The following is a 21517-nucleotide window of genomic DNA, read 5'->3' as shown; positions in this document are numbered from 1 at the left end:
TGGTGAGAGTAATTTATGTATGTATCAATAAAAATAATTAGGCATTTACAGAATTATGATTAAAATAATCATTTTAGCCTTTTATATACATATGGTATTAACTATATTTTAATAAAGTTCTATGTGACATGAGTCGTATCAAAAATAAACTGGAAATTGAAATTACATAATAACGTCATGTATAACTTTATAATGAACATATTATTGTGATTTTAGGATGCTATTTTTGTGAACACATACTTGTGGAAGGATTTGGATGATAATTTCATGAATGTTAGTATAGAACAATTATTTGAAAAATGAGTATCTAATAGTTTTTTTTTTTTTTATACAACTGATAATCTAGTCACATTTATTTTTAGAATATTATATAGTTATGGTACTGATATGTAAAATAAAAATTACGATTAAAATTTTAAAGTGTACATATATTATACTTCATTAATTAGTTAAAGGTTTAAAAAATAAAATAAAACAAAATGATTAGGCTCCTAACATTTTTTTAACCGAGTAACCGGGAATGGAATAGAAAAATAATATTATCATTAGGAATATTGCTAGTACGATGATCCCTTTCAGAATTTTCCATTTATAATTGTGCCAAATGATGTACCGTATAGATTTAAATGGATTTAAGAACCACATAAATGAAGCATCTGGTCGACTGTAAAAATAAAATAGTTATAATTTAATATCATATCATACATGACGTGTTATCAATAATTTAATTTCCAATTTATATTTTACTTGGGTTTATCCAATGGATCTGGTTCATTGCGGCCAATACCAGCAGGAATTTTTTCCGCTTCGTCAGTGGTAAGCAAATGTAACTCAGCCTCAACTTTTCCCTGTAAAATAATGTGTCTTAAAAACTGTAATAATTTTACATTGTTACACGAAACTGGTTTACAAACCGTCAATTCCATTTCCTCGTTTTCTTTTTTAACGTAAAAAGGCCACCAGCCTTTAACGCGTTTTTGTTTGAATATATTAACCATCGGAACTGATCCATCCGACTTGAGCATCTCCAACGTGCACAACTTTGAAGACTTGGCACCTCGAGGAAAATTGTTCAAGTCTAACGTTAAAGCTCCTAAACATTTAATTGGTTTGAATTAGAAAAGAACGTTGTTTTTTTTATAAATAAAATACAGGAACTTGTACAACTTACATACTATTTTTGAGTAAATATCTAAATGTAGTTAGAGTATAGTAAATAAATGTTTCTAATTTCCTCAAAGTAAAATATGATAATTAATGTTATTTCCATAATATAAAGTTTCCAGTACTATTTTACGTACATGTATTTATAACAAGTAAATTGTAATAGATATAAGATATAATGTAATTTTTTAAAACAAAAAACCGTAGTATCAAATTTTTATTAATTTTTAACTTTGATAAATACATACCATGCATAATTTATTATCCACCCAGTACTTCATTAAGTTCTATAGTTAATAAATGTCAACACAAAAATTAGTTAATGACATATTATTTTAAATTTATTAAAAGCTGTTAAGTTATATACTCTTGATTAATTGTTAGTGTCATTTTTTATAATGATTACTATACTTTAAGTCATAAAACGCTTATGACTAAATATTTTAATGTCACTATTTCCGTGTCCTGAACCACATTAACTATTTGAAATTATTTGAATTTACCCAGAAAATCATCAGCTGAAAAATGGTCAGCATCCCACACTTGAAGCTCGAGTCTAGCCGGTATTTTACTCTCCGTTTCGTCCCACGAGAACAGTGACTCTTTTTTCGATATAACAATTTTTTCTTCCGCCACTAAATAATCGAACGGAAATAGAAATCTCCAATTAAAGTTGCCCTCTCCCGTCAACGATCTGTAATGTATGTCTGTGCTTTGACAGTCTTCCGGGCCTTTCAACCATCTGCATAAAGTAAAATATACGTGGGGAATTAAATTGAAATAACTTATTTATATCACAATTTAGCACGGCAGCAATCTCAATCACCCTTTTACGTAGATGTCACTCATTTTTTCCCCTGTGAAAAATGCATCATCTTCTAGCACTACGTCGTCCGTGTTCCAGATGATCACTCGCAATTGGTATGATTTTGGTTTCCTTGGCGATATGTCTAACGCCGGGCCCGGCAGTGGCATGTCCATCGGAAACATGTCCACCCACATTTCCAGTTTGCCCTAACACACGATCAATATACACAACCGTTATAGCTCATCGACAGGTCTTTATTTTATCGAAACAAATTTTATTCGACTTACTCTTTCGATTCCCGCTTTGTCTGCAATGAACAGTGGCCTAGTCTCAATATGTTCGGGTACAAGGTGACACCCTCTTCGAGGTATTTCGTGCCAATTGTGTAAGACGGCCAACGCCATGTGTTCTTCCGTACCTGAAATAATGCTTTATTAAAATCTATAATAAATTATGTCTTATTCTTTATTCTAGACTTTCCACTTGCCTTTTGCACAATACCATTCGATCGTGTCGTCAGTATTATTTTGAAGACAAAATGTTTTCGTGCCAATTTTAACCGTTCCGTTTAAATACACAGGTGGGTCTAATTTAGCTTCTTTGCATAGTTTCGCTAATATTTGTGTTGGTTTCATTGAATCTCTCCATCGATTGTATCCCGATCTAAATGTTTGAACAATTTAATATTACCTTTGACGTTTAAATAACGATTTATTCTTGAACCCTAATAAAAATAATTCAACACTACTTACAGTTCATAAGTTTTAGGAATACCACATGTTGCTCTATGTCTACTATAAAATCGATTTTCTAAGTCTATTCTGGTCTCTCCTATTAAATCATCTGATCCCAATAGATCCCAATCTAGTATTTGCACAGTTAACATAGAATCTTGTGGGAATGTCGCTTCAATTTCAAAACATCTAATACAAATAAATAAATATAAATACAATTTTATTATTGTTTAAATCCTTTAATGTGATTCATAATTTTTTTTAAATTTAAGTAAAACATACTTTCCAAAAACAGGATTGAGCTGTTTTGAAATATAATTATCTTTGTCACTAATTTTTTTTGAGCCTAATTGCAATACTACATATGGATCAGCTTTTCCGTTGATATCCATAGGATGAAGATCGTTAGCTTTTACAATGTACACTCTAACTAACACGTGGATTGGATCGTTTGAAGGCAAACCTTGAAAAAATCCGTATTGTGGATCAAAGCCCATTATAGTGTGATCTTCAATGTTTTTTGGTAAAGGCCATTTATATACTTTTATTGAACCCTGAAAGTAATTTTAGTTGATGTTGAATATAAATTTGAAATTAAATGATTGTACTAATATTACTTTAAATGTTCCCACTGTCCGTGCCTCATCTTCGACATCATCACCTGTTTTTTTACCACGATACAAATCGAATGGTAATAACCATTCTCGAAAACCGTTAAATTCAGGCTGTGCTTCTAGTTCGTTTGAATATATCTATTTAATTTGAATATTAAGTATATTTTCATTTAGTAAAATTACATAAATTAGATTAATTAAAAGTACATTATATAGTTTATTTACTTTCATGGTAGCAATTTTAGCAATTTCCCGTTTTCTTTGAAATTTTTTTGGACTTAATTTTGCTACAAAACGTGATGCTTTGGTACTTTTTTTTGACGTTTTCACTTCATTTTGGGTAGGTTCGATTTTAATTGGTAATAATCCATTGGTATCTCCATATGCTATTTTTCGGTTTTCCTAAGATAATTATCAATTAATTAAATTAAAAATGAACAATATTAACTATTATTGTGTACAGACTTCAATAATAGCGCTTTCAACAGATGCAAAATATTTTGTCCACCAATCACGACTATCGTCATTTTTCAATTCTATTATTTCTTCGACACTTTGTTTTCGACTTAATCTATTGAATTGTGTCTTAATGTCTTTTTGAGTCAGATGACTAGAACCCTTTTACAAAATAAACAATGGTCAAATCATACGTTGGTTACACTAATCATAACTTACATAACTGATGTTGATTATAGCATCCTTATTGTTTGATGTATTGTTCTTTTCATTAAGCTGTGTATTATTGTTATTATTGGCATTTTGCTCACTTTTAGCAAACCGATTTGTGTTTGTTTGATTTTTTTTTGAATTTATTTCTATACATATATAATACATGATATTATATTCTAGGTACTTATATATTTAAAAAAGTAAATGGTCATAATTAAATATACTGATATATTTATATTTATAGTTGTAATTTTATCATTCAAATAACGATTTGAAGTATTATTGTTGTTGAGTTTAATGGTGTATAATTATTATTTAAATAAAATTATGTTTTTGTTTATATAGAAATACTTGAATATATTGATTACACGATAATGTAACCAAACCATTTGACTTTTCCCGATAAAATATAAATAAATATAAAATACACTACTATATTGGCACATGTCTCTTTGTTTTAAGTTAACTTCAGTTCAACTAATTTAATGAATTTGACTGAGATCGGAAATTTATCTTTGGTGAATTTTATAGAATATTGTTCAAATTACTATGTGAGCTTTTCTGATATTTTTAAGAACAATATCTGAAATTTTCGTCAAAATCAATCGAAATTTCTTGAATCTATAAGGTATGAAAATAAAATTGACATTGCTTTTTTATATACATTTGAATAAGATACAATAAATTAGATATTATTTTTCTAGTTTAAAAAAAAAAGAAATCTCATAAAAATAAATTCATGGCTGATCGGCAAATTTATACTATTTCTTATTTTTTAATTTTACTCGTGTCATCAATGAAAACCAAATATATAAACAAATAGCATTTAATTTCCGTGAGCCAAAATTCAATTTATGTACACGAAAAGTCACATTTAGGTAGTAAAAAAAGCTAAAAACATACTCTGTGTTTCAACAAATCTATTAATATAACTTTTATTGAAATCGATTTAGTAGTAATTTTAAGATTAACTGTTAATAAAAAACTCATTTCACATTTATTAACTAAACGACAGTGATTCGTAAGCATAAACTTATCGTCATTGTCAACAGTGAATAAACAGTAAATATTATTTTTTAAATTAACCAAATTTATAGATTTTAATTTTAATCATTGTTTTAAAATACTTAGTTAAAATAATTATCAATAGTTCATTTAGCTGCATAACTTTGCCGGAAAAAAGTTAAACCATTTTTATTAAAAATACATTTTCTGGATAGATGGTGTCACTAGTGTATTACTATTTTATTAATTAATATTCCATGGATAGTTGTTCGGTTATTTCATAAAAATGTATAACTACACTTATAAAATGCTCTGTTATATGTTTTGTATATGAGAAAAAAACTCGTTAGATAGTTTAATTTAAGAATACAGTGGAACCTCGATAACTCGAACTTCTATAAGTCGAATTTTCGATAACTCGAAAGAATGTTTTGGCCCCTACTTTATAACATATCATATGTGTAACCTCTGTAAGTCGAATTTTCGATAACTCGATTTTTTTTTCGCCCCCAACCGATTCGAGTTATCGAGGTTCCACTGTATTAATATTAAACTCAGTTTACATTTATGTATTAACATAGATAGGTACAATAAACATGTATATAAACGTTATTATACTGTACGTTTAACTTATAACATCTAATTATGTTCTTGTAATAAATATTGTAAGTATGGTTATTATTCATTACACAAGTATATTGATTATTAGTTTTACGAGTATATACTTGGGATATAAGGATTAGTTATAATTATTTTTTTAGTGATGAAGAATACGTGAATCCGATGAAATAATATAAAATATTCATTCATTATCATACAATTGTCTAATATTCTTTTTAAGTATTGGACTTATTTATTTACAAAATATAACAAACGAATTAAACCCTTTTATAAAATGAGAGGACATTAGTGTAAATTACAATTAGAAAAAAAAGTTAATAATTAAAATAAGTTTTCAGTTAAATTTAAAGCTGACATGAAAAAAATTCTATATGTATAATTTTAATGATCTGGGGAAGAAAGTAGCGAAACCGTAATTATATTTATAAAATGGAATATAAAACAAGTTTACTTTCCTTAGACAGTGATTTGTTATATTAAACCTAACCATAGAAAGCAATTCTAGAGGATTAATCTGACCTTTTAACAAATCTTAAATAAATAAATATTATAACAGAAACCATTATCCTTGACTCACATGATATAAACTTTAATTCATTGATTTACATATTATATGAGTTTTGTGTAATAAACGAAATATTTAGTTTATAACTCAAAAACTTTAAAAACTTAAGTTGAACATTTTTAATAAGATTAATATGAGAGTTATAACTGGGTGGTCATGCTATTTACTCATACTCAAGGTATAATCTAACATGTGAAAAGAAAAAAAAATTCAAGGCATTAATATTTTTAAAATTAACTGTATTTCAGTTAATAAAGTCTAACATCTTAAGAGTTTTTTATTATAAGTATTTATGTGAGATGTGAAAGACAAGTTGTTTTCAAAGATAATTCCTAAGTATCTACTTGAGGTAACTCTAGTGACAGAACTGTTTTATATTTTATAATCATGGCTAATAGTATTAATGGTACGTGATAATGTAATAATATTACATTTATTTTTATTTAATGGTAAATTATTTCAGAATTTATACAACTTTGCTTGTAAAATTAATGTATTAGTTGAAGAAAATATTTTTGCATCATAAGCAAATAGAAGTATATAAGTTGAATGAGTTATCAAAGATAGATGGCAAATCATTAATGACAATTATGGATAATAGAGGATCTAAATGGGAGCCTTTTAGTGTATCAGAACTTACTTGGAAATAGCTTGAAATACTTTTACCTTTTATTTACGGAAATTTAAATAGGACCACAACCATTTAAACAATTTTCCGTGAATTCCAAGAGTAGATATTTTAGTAAGAATAGTAAATTATGTCAAACCTTGTCAAAGCTTGTTGCAAGTCTGTATAGATTGAATTTAACTGTACATGACAGTTTAGAGTTTTAAGTATTTTTGACTGATATAGTAACATTTTTGTGGCAATAGATATGTAAAACTAATATAATTTATAAAACGTGTACAATTTCAAAATATATCAGTTGTATATATGTCGTAGCCACTTGATGAAATTGATCTTTTCATGAAAAGATGACCATTTCATGAAATGGAAACAGATTTTTTACACTTCGTGAAGTTCGAAAATATTTCACAATATGGTCACTTTTTCATGAAATGGTTACATTAATTTAACATCGTGTAATTTTTTTCACAATGTGGCCGTTCACTTTGTGTACTCAAAATTGAAATACAATATTTATTACACACGTTAATGTACAAGCATTAATAAACATAAATGTAAGTTATTTTTATCTAAAGAACACGTAAAGTTTGATTATATCCGTTAACTAGGTAGGTACGTGACACGTGTCCATATAAAATAAAACAAATACTATCTATATTCTATACGACTATTATACTGCAATTACCGGACTATCCGAAATGTGTAGATAATATTTTATTGGTTTTGATAAAAGTCATAATAGGATAATGTCATACCAGTATTTTAGTTATACTTTGATGCTCAAGTTTTTAGTAATTGCTGTGTGGATCATTCGATCGTATTCTATTACAATTATCTACTGTATTCCATCTCTACGTAGTATATTTAAAAATGGATAACTTTAATGAAAAAACTGAGTTTTACCAAAAAATGGATAAATATTATTTGGATAAGCCTGGTAAAAAGCCATATACATCTGAAAAAATCGAGTCGATAATTATGGAAATTACTGACGCTAAATTAACGTAAGTACCTACATATACATTATACCTACTAAGTTTATTTATTTGTTTTCTTATAATACATGGTGTAACTCGTCTATTTGACCAATCAACAAATGTAAAATCTCTTTTTTTTTAAATTCCAAGATATATTTTATAAATAAATTTTTAAAAATAATTTTAGCGTTTAAAACTTTGAATTAGGTTAAGCCATTGATTTTTAAACAATTTTCAAAGTTTGTTAAAATTCAAATTTATTTCTTCTTAAAAAATCAATGACTTTACCTAATTCAAAGTTTTAAACGCTAAAATTATTTTTAAAAATTTATTTATAAAATATATCTTGGAATTTAAAAAAAAAGAGTTTTTACATTTGTTGATTGGTCAAATAGACGAGTTACACCATGTATTATAAGAAAACAAATAAATAAACTTAGTAGGTATAATGTATATGTAGGTACTTACGTTAATTTAGCGTCAGTAATTTCCATAATTATCGACTCGATTTTTTCAGATGTATATGGCTTTTTACCAGGCTTATCCAAATAATATTTATCCATTTTTTGGTAAAACTCAGTTTTTTCATTAAAGTTATCCATTTTTAAATATACTACGTAGAGATGGAATACAGTAGATAATTGTAATAGAATACGATCGAATGATCCACACAGCAATTACTAAAAACTTGAGCATCAAAGTATAACTAAAATACTGGTATGACATTATCCTATTATGACTTTTATCAAAACCAATAAAATATTATCTACACATTTCAGATAGTCCAGTAATTGCAGTATAATAGTCGTATAGAATATAGATAGTATTTGTTTTATTTTATATGGACACGTGTCACGTACCTACCTAGTTAACGGATATAATCAAACTTTACGTGTTCTTTAGATAAAAATAACTTACATTTATGTTTATTAATGCTTGTACATTAACGTGTGTAATAAATATTGTATTTCAATTTTCAGTACACAAAGTGAACGGCCACATTGTGAAAAAAATTACACGATGTTAAATTAATGTAACCATTTCATGAAAAAGTGACCATATTGTGAAATATTTTCGAACTTCACGAAGTGTAAAAAATCTGTTTCCATTTCATGAAATGGTCATCTTTTCATGAAAAGATCAATTTCATCAAGTGGCTACGACATATATAATCGCGAAGTACGATAATAGATCTATAAAAGAAAACAATTAGAAATTGGTAAACATTTAAATTGAAAAAAAATTTGAATAATGTATAAAGTATAGAAATTATGTAAATTTAATATTTATATGAAAATAAAAATAAATAAATTGGTAATGTAAATGTGGTTAATATATAAATTATATAATACTTAACTCACCGTTATCGGTTATCAATAGTTTGAAATTAATATTTATTTTTTATTATTTTTAAATTTCATAAATTATTAAATTAGTTAAGGATTTAATACATCAAAGCTATATTGTAAGACAAATATGCTTGAAGGTACTCGTTATAATTAATCGGATATTGAAACTGAATACCGCAAATCAAAAGATTATATTATTCATTCAAGAGGTGGAGTTAAAAAACTGTTACGAGAAGAAAAACGAGTTTATTAAAAAATCTATTTTAATTAACATGAATTCAAATTAATTAACATAAATCTTATAAACTAAAATGATTAAAACGTTTAGTTTTCCCATTTTATGTGCATGCAATAACTATAACTTAAAAGGACTGAATATGATGTTGATCGTACACACAATAAACGAATAATATTAAAATTAAGTTGCCATTGTATACCTTAACAAAAGTAGTGGTTTTAAGAATTAAGCAGAGGAGGTTAAAAAATTGTTTATTATAAACAAGGAAATAAAAAAAAAAATCAATAATAAATTAAAATTGTTATATATTGTTGTATAATATATACAATAATAGTAACTACATAGTCATGAACTATAAAAAAATAGTTCATGATATTAATATTTAATATTTTCTTTAGTAATATTATTTTTCTGATGGAATCATTTTTACAATATTTACTTTGAAAAACAAATATAACTATTTCATGCCTAATTGTTCAATTAATCATAAAGATTATAATGCCTATCCCAAAACCATGGGACTAAATTATTACTGGTAATAGATTTCAGGAATAATATTAACGAACTATAACTTTAGTTGTATCTGATTTTCCTTTAGTGAGCATGTCAAAGATACCAATAATAATTTCAACTAATAGGTACCATTCATAATGCATGATTTACGATAAATATTAAATAATTTATAAAATACAATAAATGATATAATGTAATGTAATGTAAAAAAATATTATGTATTCTTACGTTGCAGTTGTTGTAGCGATCTATTTCGTTCGATTGCTTCTCTTTCTTTCTTTGTGGTTGGTACATACATATATCTATGGATTGAGTTTATAAGATGTGTACCCACTAAAGTAAATCGACCAAAACTCCTACAGTCGACTGCGCGTATTGTTAAAGGTGGGCGATAAAGCTCTTGTTCCGGAAGCTCCTATAAAATACATCAATAATAATATTGTAATTTAATCTACACAGAAAAACATTATGAACAGGAGGTATCTATTGAAATAATTTGAATAAACCATCATACATAAAATAATAAATATAGTAATTTTTTCAATAATTTACGACCCTTACAAGCTCTAAAAATTTTACTGGAGTACTGAAATTTGGATTCTTGCGTGCATTTTGAATAATAGACGAATAAAGTATATGACCAGCGCATTCAATATCGACACGGGGTTTGTCTACAGTCATCAAATGAACACGCTTCAAGTCTCGCAGTCCCCAAAATAATACTTCAATCCTAAAAACAATAAATTATTATGAATCATTACGAGAACGTCACAAATCTGTTAATTATAGCTTTCATTATTATTTTTTGTTCATAATTTCTTAGCATTCTAAAAAAATTATAAAAATTTAAGTATTTAAAAATATATAGTTAAAATATATTAAAAATTCCAAAAATTAGAGGTCGAATATATTTATTACTAAATAAGTTTTGAAATTGCATTTAGTTAGTGAATTACCTTAGATAACTGTTTATGTACTTATTTATTAAAGTATTACATTATTTACACATTGCACGTTTTGGTCAAACATGCGGTCATATTATCACAAGTAATAATAAATCAAATGTTTCATAGTAAGAAATTAAAAATAAATAATTTATTAGTATTACCTATATTTTGCTAACGTTGGTCTAATATCTTTTGGAATTGGTAAAATTGGTTCACAGTGTTGTCCGTCTACTATTGAATAAATGTCCTTAGGATTTGGCAATGGTGGTAATATAGCACTTTCACCAATTAGTGCGTTAGGAAGCTGGACGGACAAAAAAAAAATTAAATAAAATAGGTTTTAGTCAGTGAATACTGCATTGTCTATATATGTACATAATATTTATATCAAATTAATAAATATTTATTTAAAAATCGAACTTGTAATAATTCGAACGTTGCTAAAAGTTCTCCTGCGTGTTCCATGCCTCTATGCACATCATACCATTCCAAGGACGGTGGAAATTCTGGTCTAACATAGTCGTCTTCTAGAAGCTTAACATGTGGTTTAGCTACGGTTCTTCCAATGAATTCAGATTTTCCCTACGGAATATACAAAAGCAGTCAGATAACGTTTTTAATACAAAATATAACAGTTACCACTTTGTCTTGATCAAATATTTCCACTACGACGGTGGGTGGATGATTTTTAATGTCTTCCTTTGTCCCATATAGTATCACTTCGTTTATGATTAACAGTTCATCCCAGGTGGGACTTAAAGTTTCATCAATTACCTGTAAGATAACGAAACACAAGCAAACAGTTTAATAAGAGCTTCCAACTGTGTTGCTCAATAATTTTATTGAATAGTATGTAAGTATATAATATATATATATAAGTACTTGTGTTTTGGTAGAGTTTTCACAAAATATAATTTGTGCATATGGATCGGATAAGCCGGATGCGTCAGAACCTATTAACGAACGAGCTTGATACATGTACGCTCTCAGTTGAAATGTCTAAAATACACACACCAGTGATTAATATAGAAATCAATTACTATCATTATTTTTTTTTTTTTTTTTTAATACGTCTTATTAAAAAAAAAAAAAAAAAAAAAACATTTAGAATATTTATTTGAATAAAGAATATCTAACAAAGCATCTATAGATTATTTTTTACGTTTATGTTCAACAATGCTAATTTTAATTTTGTTCAATATTTTAAATAAATGTAATATAATTATTAAGTATATATACGAGTATTATAAAAAGACGCTCTTATTCTATACAAAACTAATTTATGTTGTTTTACTTTAGATAATAATTTTTTTTGTCCGTGTTAAGATATAGATATAAAAGTATTTTTCATATAAACGAACATTTAAAAAAAAAAAACATGCTAGAATACGTATGTAAATAAATTATTTCAGATTTGTTTATTCAAAATTATTTCTGAGTACCTAAATAGTTAAGTATAAAAATTCTTTTGTTTGAATAATTTGCTAAAATACTAATGATATTGTAATAAATCAATCAATGTACAGTTAAATGTCCTTAGTGAAAATATTTGACTTACATATTTTTCACAATAGTGAATATAAGCAGGCGGAGGTAATCTCGGATTTTCTGAACTGTACAATTCAGGCGTGGTATTATATCCTTTTGGCAGACCATTTGAGAGGTACTTTTTGTGTTTCATTTGTCCTAACCATGTGTACACTTGTAATTTAGCTGGTACCGCCCAACCGGACGAACCATAATTTTTTTTCCCTGGTAACTAAAATCATAATATTACAATTAAATATTTTAGTTTACAATTGTATTTTTGATATAAAATAGGTATTTGTATTAAAATACTTTTAAGAACATGGTGTGAACTTTTGAACAGAATTTTCCACACTCTTCGTCTGCAATTGAATATATTAAGTGCCTAGCCATGATTCGTTGATATGCTACTCTTTTTCCATTGCTTACCATCCATAGAAAAATATCGGGCAATGCGTGTTGTGGCTAGAAATCAAAATTCGATTATAAAACAGTTAAAAACTTGCTAAATTATACAAACATCTTCGATGAGAGCTTTGATTTTTTGTAAGTAGCTCAATGCCGTCCTGTAACGTTCTTTAAATGAATTTTTAGTAACTATTGCTTTCAAAGTTCTCGACATTTTTCCAATGTGTTCCTATATTTTAAATTTACAATTCCGTTAAATTATTCAGAGTTATCAACAATTTTCGTAATAATTACAATTTCTCTAAGGCATAGCTTTATTCGCTCTTTGTCTAACTTAGTTTTTCCTAAGCCCTGACCACATCCTACACCCTTTGTGAAATTTACGTATCGGTTACAACTTATAGAAAGTTCATCTAAGACAGATTTTAGTTTATCTTCCTTTTCTGGATCATCGTCGTCAAGCAAAAATGATACTTCATTTAGACCTTCTTCCTGTACATACATCAAACATTAAAATTACTTTAAATTATTATATATTCATAAATCTGTAGCGTGCCATACCAGTTTATCTGATATTTTATTTATAATGTTCGAGTTGTACATTCTCCGTCTGTAATCTGGCCATATTGACTTGACATGTAAACACGGCTTGTCTTCACGTAATGGCAAATAATAATACACTTTATCATTGGATATAGGCTTTATAGCTGCCGTTGTGCTTTGCCATGATTCCGAAATAACGCTTTCTAAAATATTGTTATTCGCATAAAATAGACAAGAATTGGGAAGTATAAATTATTCATAAAGTATACGAAAAAATTACCAAGCACATTGACTTTGTCGTGATCTTCTTGAGAACTAGATTCGTTATGGCCATCAATCATATTTCCAGCATTCCCTATACTCAGCTCAAAAAATATTGGTTTCTCTCCAAGTTTCTTGTCGATCATCGATGCATCTAAAATGGTCATAAATAAAAAAAACTCTTCGTTTTTACAATAAGATGTCTGAAAATCAAAAATATTTCAATGCATAAGTTAATAAAACATTTAAAAACGATATGTAATACTTCTGTGATGGGATAGGTAGGTTCAACATCTACACCAGAGTTCATAAATTCCGTGTTTTCAGTGATTTCTGTTCGAATCGCTACTAATACTCTTGCTCTGTATGAAACACCTTCACCAAGACCAGTATTAAGCGTCGCATGCTTGTCTAAAATACTATAATCCCTGGTTGATCCGTACATGTGTATGAACGTGGGACCAAATGTAGGGGGGAATCCTATGATACCAATTTAAAAATGTTATATTTTATAGAATTAATTTACATATAAAATATGAGTTATCAAAAATTAGTAGGTTTATTAGTATACATATTTAAAAAATATTATATATTATTAACTATTTTGTTATTTTCAATTTTTTAATTCAATATATTTTTTTTTTTTACATAGACGTTTGACAATTTATAATTTAAAATGCACGTGGTTTCCATAAAATTTGAATTTAATAGAAATAGAAATTTGAAAAAAGTATTATTTTTTATTCATTCAGTACATGGGTTTATATTTTATGTATTTTTTGATAAATATGCAGTATATTAGTACTATATCTATTGATATAATACTGTTTAACTACCTATTATATATGGTATATATATATATAGTCCAAGATTAAGATGGTAAAGTTGTTACTTATATTTTATTTGATAAAATCATTGATTATATATATTTAATATATTTACTAAATAACTACATATGTATACCTACTTATATGATGAGTCATAAATATATTAAAATTGTTTTTATTTTTATAATTAATAGTGTATTATATATAGTTTTAAAAATGTAGTGCACTAAATAATTAAAAATACGTTATTGTGTCTTAAACAAAACTTTATAAATTCAAATGAGGATATTTTTATTTTAAATACCAAGAAGATTTGTTTTTAAATACTAGATATTAAATATCGTTTTGAAGCATTGCGAAAACTCAAATAATAATAATAATACTAATAATAATATGATGGACATAATAATAAAAAAAAATACAGTCTTTAAGCATTTGATATCTCATATTTTTATGGATTCTATCAAGCTATACACCATGTAAATCAATAATAATACCTCTTTCGCCGTCGTTTGATATAGTCTTCAGGTCAATGAAGTGCGTGCCAATAATCGTGTTTACTGGATCATTGTCCCTCAGTTGAATTTTTATTCGCTGACAAAGTGGAGGAAACATCTCGGAAAAAACAATTTGCTCGTTCCAAACTGGCGAATAGCTGTGTTTGCGTACACTCGTTTTGCCCTTAAGCCAACAAATTTAGTCACGTAAACCAATGTATAATAATAATAATAATGATAAAAATGATATTGCTGAATTCTCAATCGTATTTTGTATTCAAACCTTCGTTTACCAAATTTCACAATTCTACTTCCAGTAGTATTTTCATTGTGAAATAATATCTCAACAGTCAAAATATTAATTTGTTGTTCTTGGTAGTAGTATACTTTCACAATCCAAATCTTTGTATCCGGCGGAAAATATGCTTGAACGACGAAAAATATGAATAACGGTTTATTGTAACGTAGAAGCATACATTTACGAGTTGACGGCTCCTGAGCGTGAATTAGTATTTTGTATTGTTTGAATGCTTTTAACGTTTAATTAAATTCTGAATTCCGTGAAGTTAAGGAAATTTGAATTGTAGTGTTTCTTTAAAACACTAATAATGAGATAATAACGAAGATATTATAGTGTTAAGTATTTTATACATAAATCCATTAATAGTTGCTCATATATTATTAGACGGTATCAATGTATCATTGGCTTTATAGAATTGTTTCCGACCAGATTATAATTTTAATTTATCGGGATTCACTCGCATTATGCACAAGTCAAATTCATAAATCCGTTGATTCAAATTACTATTTAGTTTAGTTTATTATATTATTATCAGTTAGTTACACTTATACTCCAGAGAATTAGTGGGTCGAATAGTACGAATATATTTTGTATTCGATACATAAATTATCATAAAAAATATATACTATGAAACAATTGTCTTTAATGTGATTAGGAAATAAATTTTCAATACTAATATATATATTTTATAAATGCTTTATATCTAATATCAAAACTAAGCTAAAATTACACTGTTTTTTGTTGTATACGGGCTAAAATATAAAAAGAACATTTATTTCGTCACGATTAATGACAAAATATATTGAATTTTTTATAAAAAAAATTAAAAAAAATCATTTGAAGCATTTATAAATAATACTGTTATAATTATTCTTTGTAAGTCCATACTAGATTATATGATGATATTTTTTAAATAAGTTTTATAATAAACTAAGGTAAAATTAATGAAGTAAAATGTTAATTTTTAATAAACCATTAATAATGCGTGATAAAACGCTTTGTATTAAGAAGAATAAATTAGTGTAGGAACGTTAGACGTAAAGGTTTTAAAATAATTTTTAATTATTTAATATCGATTTCATTGTTATACACCTATCTATAATTGTTAACCACGTAATATTATATTTTTATTTTATCTGTGTTAGGTTAGAATAAATCTGATTCGTCATCGTGACCCTATGCTGATACAATTATAATATTATTTTGTCAAAATCGTTAATTGATTTTATTAACATTATTAAGATAATAATTTATATTCATTATAGTACCAGAGTTCTCAACGCACTTATCAATATCAATAAAATTCTTACCAATATATGTAATAATATATTAATTATCTATACACTTGTAGATTAGGTACATTAATTAGTGTAAGTAACTGTGACGATGAAAAAATTATATTATCGACATAAATGATTGACTTACGGTTAGTCCAGCGAACGATACTTGTACAAAGGGGTCAACCAGGTCTCGGGTTTCTCCGGTGAACGCTTTTTTCACATTCGCCACCAGCGTGCTGTTCATTTTTGGCAGACCGTCAGCCCGGTAAATCCGTACCACATATTTGGCCCTTTGTCGGTCTACGGGGACGCCGTCTGGTAACAGCAAGTTGCTGTAATAATTTAATTTAATGTAAGAATATCAACGTGTAAGACTGGAGAAGGCATGACTAATCAACAGTAAAAATTATGATATTTTATCGGTTTAAATAATAATTGTTTTGGTCTGATATAACCAGACATCAAGTCAACCAGATATTTTTTCTAATCAATTATACTAAGCCTCTTTAGCTACAGTCTACCACCGGGCAGAATGGGTATAGAATTTTCTTCTTTTTAGCCATACACATATTGTTATTAATTCTAGTGCTATTTTTATTTTTACCTGAAAAATTATAGTTTAAACTTCTAATTTATTTAATCATAAATATACTCGAAGTATGAATTTGAAAAAATAAGATAAAAAAGTTAACTAATTTTTATCTTGGTGATTTATATGGAATTTCATTTATTTTAAATTATAGCGACCTTCGTACAAACATTGAACAAACGGTATTCAATTATTTATAAACACTAAAAGTTTTTTGATTGAAAAAGCAGGGTAAACTGCATTTAATTATCATAACTATAAGGTCAAAACATTCGATTATTAAAATTAATTCAAATGTTCGAAAATTAAAATATACATCTTGCTGTTGCGAAAAAACTTAAACAGAAACACAAAATATAAACATCGTAAATTACAGCTCACGACTACAATACGTATAATTTATACACGTAATTATATTTTTCTTTCAAAGCAATTTAAATAAAAAGTCACGATATATCTTGTCTGAGTAGGTAATTAAAATATGCTATTAACGATTTAAAAAATTGAGAATTTGATTTGTACGTATTGTCTTTTTTTTTAATCTACTTAGGTATTCATAAAGTAATGGTAAATATAGTTGTAATATTGTATACAGATAATGTCACAAACACGATCTTGCTAGGTAAGAAACAAAGTACTTTTGTTTTAAATCGTAGAAAAGATGTGGGACATTGTGTGCATTGTTTTGCAATATGCGAGCGTACGTCATTACAAAGTAAGTCACTGTAGTTTAATATGTGTTTAATTTGAAATACAAAAGAACAATTCTGACGGTTGTAATTAACTTATAAGTTTACTGTCATAAACAATATGAAGTAATAGAATAATTTAATAGTACAACATAAACTAATAACAAGAATTTTATATAAAAAATTACAAATTTAGAGAGAAAAAAAAATCTAAATTAGCTAACGAAATATAACAAAGAGGTTCGTTATTTTACCAGAGAGTAAAGCAGATAAAAAAAAAAAAAAATCGAGCTTAACAGAAAATCGTGTAGTCGAGTAGCAACTTTGAAAATAACTTGAAATAAAATAGTTGATGAGTCTGTTTTATTGTTTAGAAAGTTACTTACGAAATTTATATGCGTAGTATGCCTACGATCAACTAAAAGATTTATGTCAAAAATAAATGTTATAATATTAAATATGATAACAATAAATGGGAAATTATTTTTTAATAGACTGAGAGTAAAAAGCGGTAATAAATCCCATAGAGTAGAACTATATTCAATAATTGATCCTATAAAACAAGTTTGTAACATACGAGACTTTTAAAGAAAGGCAACTTGAAGTCGCATGTGATTCGTTTATTGAAAACAAAGTATTTTAAGTGCCTTGCAGTAATTTATGTCAATGTGTAGTTTTGTAGAAAATGTGGAAGTTAGAGTACACATATCGCAAACGGACTCGATTACCGGCAAGATGGTATAATCGCGTGAATGAAGTACTTAAAATTTAAAGAACTCTGATTACGAGTGTGTAAGAGTGAAATCTAGAAATAAAAGATTATAAGTCTAAATTACCAGGTCAAGTCGAGTCAAATAATTTCAAAAGAGATGACAGACAATCGAGGCATTTTTACGGTAAAATAATTTTAAATCAACTAAAAAAGACAGCAAGTAAGCATAGATTAACCTCTGGATAAGTTATGTATAAAAATTTAAGGTAATAGATGCTCCCGCAATGAGCAAGTAGGCTGTAAATAATTTACGTATTGTAAGTTTCTTGAACGTTTACCAATTGTTCCCTAACACCATCGAACATTGAGTATAGGTATGTCGATACAAATTATGAGAAATGTCATAATATGAATAATATATTTTATTGTATAGGTATCTACATAATAAAAACATTTTTTAATAAATTAATTATTGTGTCATGTTAGCTTATGCTAGCAAACGGTTTCATTTTTACCTTTACCGTCTACATGTATCACATAATATTTTGTAGAGAGCATAGATTTTAGTTTTACACGATGATTTAAGAACGAAATCATTATTCAATATTGTTTAATATCCCTATCTCATAATATTAAGCTATTATGTACAACTTACGCCTCAATGTCGTCTTCATCTTTTTCCGTTTTTGGCGGTATTTTAATAGTGTCACCTTTTCCGATTACACTGATGTCACATTTTAGATATCCCTTGGGTCCACCAGCTATGTCATCGGGGTCAGTGAGAAGAGCCCATTTGTGATAAAACTGATGCTCTGAAATGTCACAGCATACAAAAGTTATAGTACATTTTTATATTGGAGTTATACAAAAAGAAAAAAAGAAGGTAAAAGATTCGTTGAGGTATTTTTTTATTTTTTTTTACTAACTAAAAATAAATCTAGAAAATAAATAATTGAAAAAAGAACGAGGTAAAAAAACAATAAACGAAACCGTTTTCGATCTCAGAACCTTATTATTGTTTCTTAAAAGTTTAGAAGTATCTACTCGAGTTTCTTTTAATACATAAATATTTTTAATTGCTATTTGAGATTTATTTACGCACAACTGTTTTAGTTAAATTGTTTACAATTAATTTGGCTACCATTAAAAAACGCTGGTATAAAATAAGATAAAGAATGTAAAAAGTTGAAAGAATAATACATATTATAATTATTGTATTATAATTTATTATTATTTTAATGTTAATTATTTATATATATAATAATTTTTTTTTTTTTACTTAATTTAATTGTATGTTTTATATATTATTTTAATGTTGAATAAAACAAAAACAATACACATTGAATGAAAAATAATTAAATGATTAAAAATCATATAATATAAGGATATACGTAAGCAATTATATCTTAGAAAACTATAAATTCTTAATAGTTTATTATGATTATGTAATATTTTAGGCATATAAAAATATTTCGATATCTTCAAATAGGTATTATAAACTGATTTAACTACTTAGACTACTGGTATCAGAATGCATAATATAATGTTTATAATTAATAGCTATTTTTTGATTTTAATTTAAAATATATAAAATCAAATGAGTCAATTGCATTTGTGTGTTAAAAAATAGTGTTATAATATTAGTAATTTGTACTGTGAAATTGAATTTGTATTGTTTTTTGTTAGAGTGTTATTAAATATTGTAAGACTAATTTTAGAAATTCTAATAATTTTAACTTGCATAGCAGTGATATAATTAATTAAAATGCAATTACTATAATTATGTTAGTACTTATTAAATATATTTTCAGGTCGGATTTTATCAATTATTAAATAATTTTTGAAAGGATTATAAGATTTGATGTTTGAACGATTATTATCAAAAATTCAGACATCAGATCTGTGAAATATGACAATAAAACAAAATAATAATATCATCATATTCTTTTAAGTAATTTAACATTATTATTCTACAAAATTAGTATTGTTTTCTGGCTGTTTTTTATAAACTTTTTTATATCATATTGCAAAAACAGATTTACGTATTCTTTGCTACTTATAGTAAAGTAGATAAGTACTTATAAGTACATGCTTAAAAATTAGAGATACTTTAAGATTTTTTCATGAAGCTTAGTGTAATTTGTTGTTTTATCGTTATCTTCGTTGAAGAAAATAGTTAATTATAATTTTTAGAACAAAAAATATATATTTTTCGATTATGAAATTCACTATCAATGCAATAAACATATCATTAATCCATTTGACTTTATACATTTCTTTATCAATGAGGATTTATATTTACGATAATACAAGACCATAGTATACGTTAATATGCTCTAATATTAAAACTAAAATTTGTATTTAATAATTTCAAAACACCTATCATTAGTATTCTGATGGAAATACAAATTTGTTTGGTATATAAAAAAAAATCATTGCAATTAGCATGATCGAGATTTTGATTAAATCGAAAACGGCAGCGCGTAAAAAACCATGCATATCAAAAGTTAGTAGTAAAAGCAAAGGGAATTCAGCCTATTGTCAGCGACAGATAAGTTTTAGGGATACGTATATAATATAAATGTAGTAGAGTGCATTTTTTTTCAAAGGAATACTTTTTGAGTTTTAGATATTTTAAAATATTAGTAAAATATAGTGAGAAAATAAAGCATGCTATATGGAAAAAAAATTGATAAAAAAAAAGTAATTGAGGCAAATAATACTGCGTAGATATTATATTATATGAGAAGAGGAAATACGTCATGCGGTGAAATAAAATGAATGCGACGGTTTTATTATAAATTACAATATGCGAGAGGAAAAAATGAACTAAATATGACAAGTTACGGGGTGAAATACAATGATGTCTATTATGGGATGTAATATTAAATGATTATCAATATATATAGATATTATCTTGATGTTGAACAAGAGGATATTGTTTGTAAACAACAAAAAATGATACTAATAAACATTCCTATATATATATTTAGTTTATATATATATATATACATAGATTTCAGTACACTCATTACTTGGTTTATCTACATT

The 21517-nt window shown here is 26.5% G+C and overlaps 1 protein-coding gene across 4 annotated transcripts in view; it reads right to left on the bottom strand.

Moving 5' to 3' along the window:
- Window positions 1-474: 474 nt before the first annotated feature.
- The window catches only part of LOC112600525 (otoferlin-like), a 138315-nt gene continuing 117272 nt past the window's right edge, over window positions 475-21517 (bottom strand). For 3 of the 4 annotated variants that reach the window (XM_025347772.1, XM_025347771.1, XM_025347774.1), the window contains 29 exons: window positions 19122-19278; window positions 16622-16808; window positions 14896-15079; window positions 13837-14051; window positions 13591-13774; window positions 13329-13513; window positions 13062-13259; window positions 12880-12996; window positions 12672-12824; window positions 12391-12591; window positions 11715-11831; window positions 11472-11606; window positions 11253-11414; window positions 10994-11136; window positions 10447-10615; window positions 10114-10300; window positions 3996-4135; window positions 3786-3938; window positions 3546-3722; window positions 3324-3458; window positions 2989-3260; window positions 2725-2895; window positions 2460-2635; window positions 2260-2390; window positions 1991-2178; window positions 1668-1906; window positions 915-1093; window positions 748-848; window positions 475-664 (listed from right to left, as the gene is read on the bottom strand). In XM_025347772.1, the coding sequence (XP_025203557.1) occupies window positions 484-664; window positions 748-848; window positions 915-1093; window positions 1668-1906; window positions 1991-2178; window positions 2260-2390; window positions 2460-2635; window positions 2725-2895; window positions 2989-3260; window positions 3324-3458; window positions 3546-3722; window positions 3786-3938; window positions 3996-4135; window positions 10114-10300; window positions 10447-10615; window positions 10994-11136; window positions 11253-11414; window positions 11472-11606; window positions 11715-11831; window positions 12391-12591; window positions 12672-12824; window positions 12880-12996; window positions 13062-13259; window positions 13329-13513; window positions 13591-13774; window positions 13837-14051; window positions 14896-15079; window positions 16622-16808; window positions 19122-19278 (4937 nt within the window). In that variant the 3' untranslated portion in view covers window positions 475-483. The remainder of the gene's footprint in view (window positions 665-747; window positions 849-914; window positions 1094-1667; window positions 1907-1990; window positions 2179-2259; window positions 2391-2459; window positions 2636-2724; window positions 2896-2988; window positions 3261-3323; window positions 3459-3545; window positions 3723-3785; window positions 3939-3995; window positions 4136-10113; window positions 10301-10446; window positions 10616-10993; window positions 11137-11252; window positions 11415-11471; window positions 11607-11714; window positions 11832-12390; window positions 12592-12671; window positions 12825-12879; window positions 12997-13061; window positions 13260-13328; window positions 13514-13590; window positions 13775-13836; window positions 14052-14895; window positions 15080-16621; window positions 16809-19121; window positions 19279-21517) is intronic. The other variant, XM_025347773.1, reaches the window with a different exon arrangement.

This window comes from Melanaphis sacchari, unplaced genomic scaffold, assembly GCF_002803265.2.
Source record: "Melanaphis sacchari strain LSU unplaced genomic scaffold, SCAv2.0 Contig65_pilon_pilon, whole genome shotgun sequence".
NCBI lineage: Eukaryota > Metazoa > Arthropoda > Insecta > Hemiptera > Aphididae > Melanaphis > Melanaphis sacchari.
This window is presented reverse-complemented; position numbering and strand designations above follow the sequence as displayed.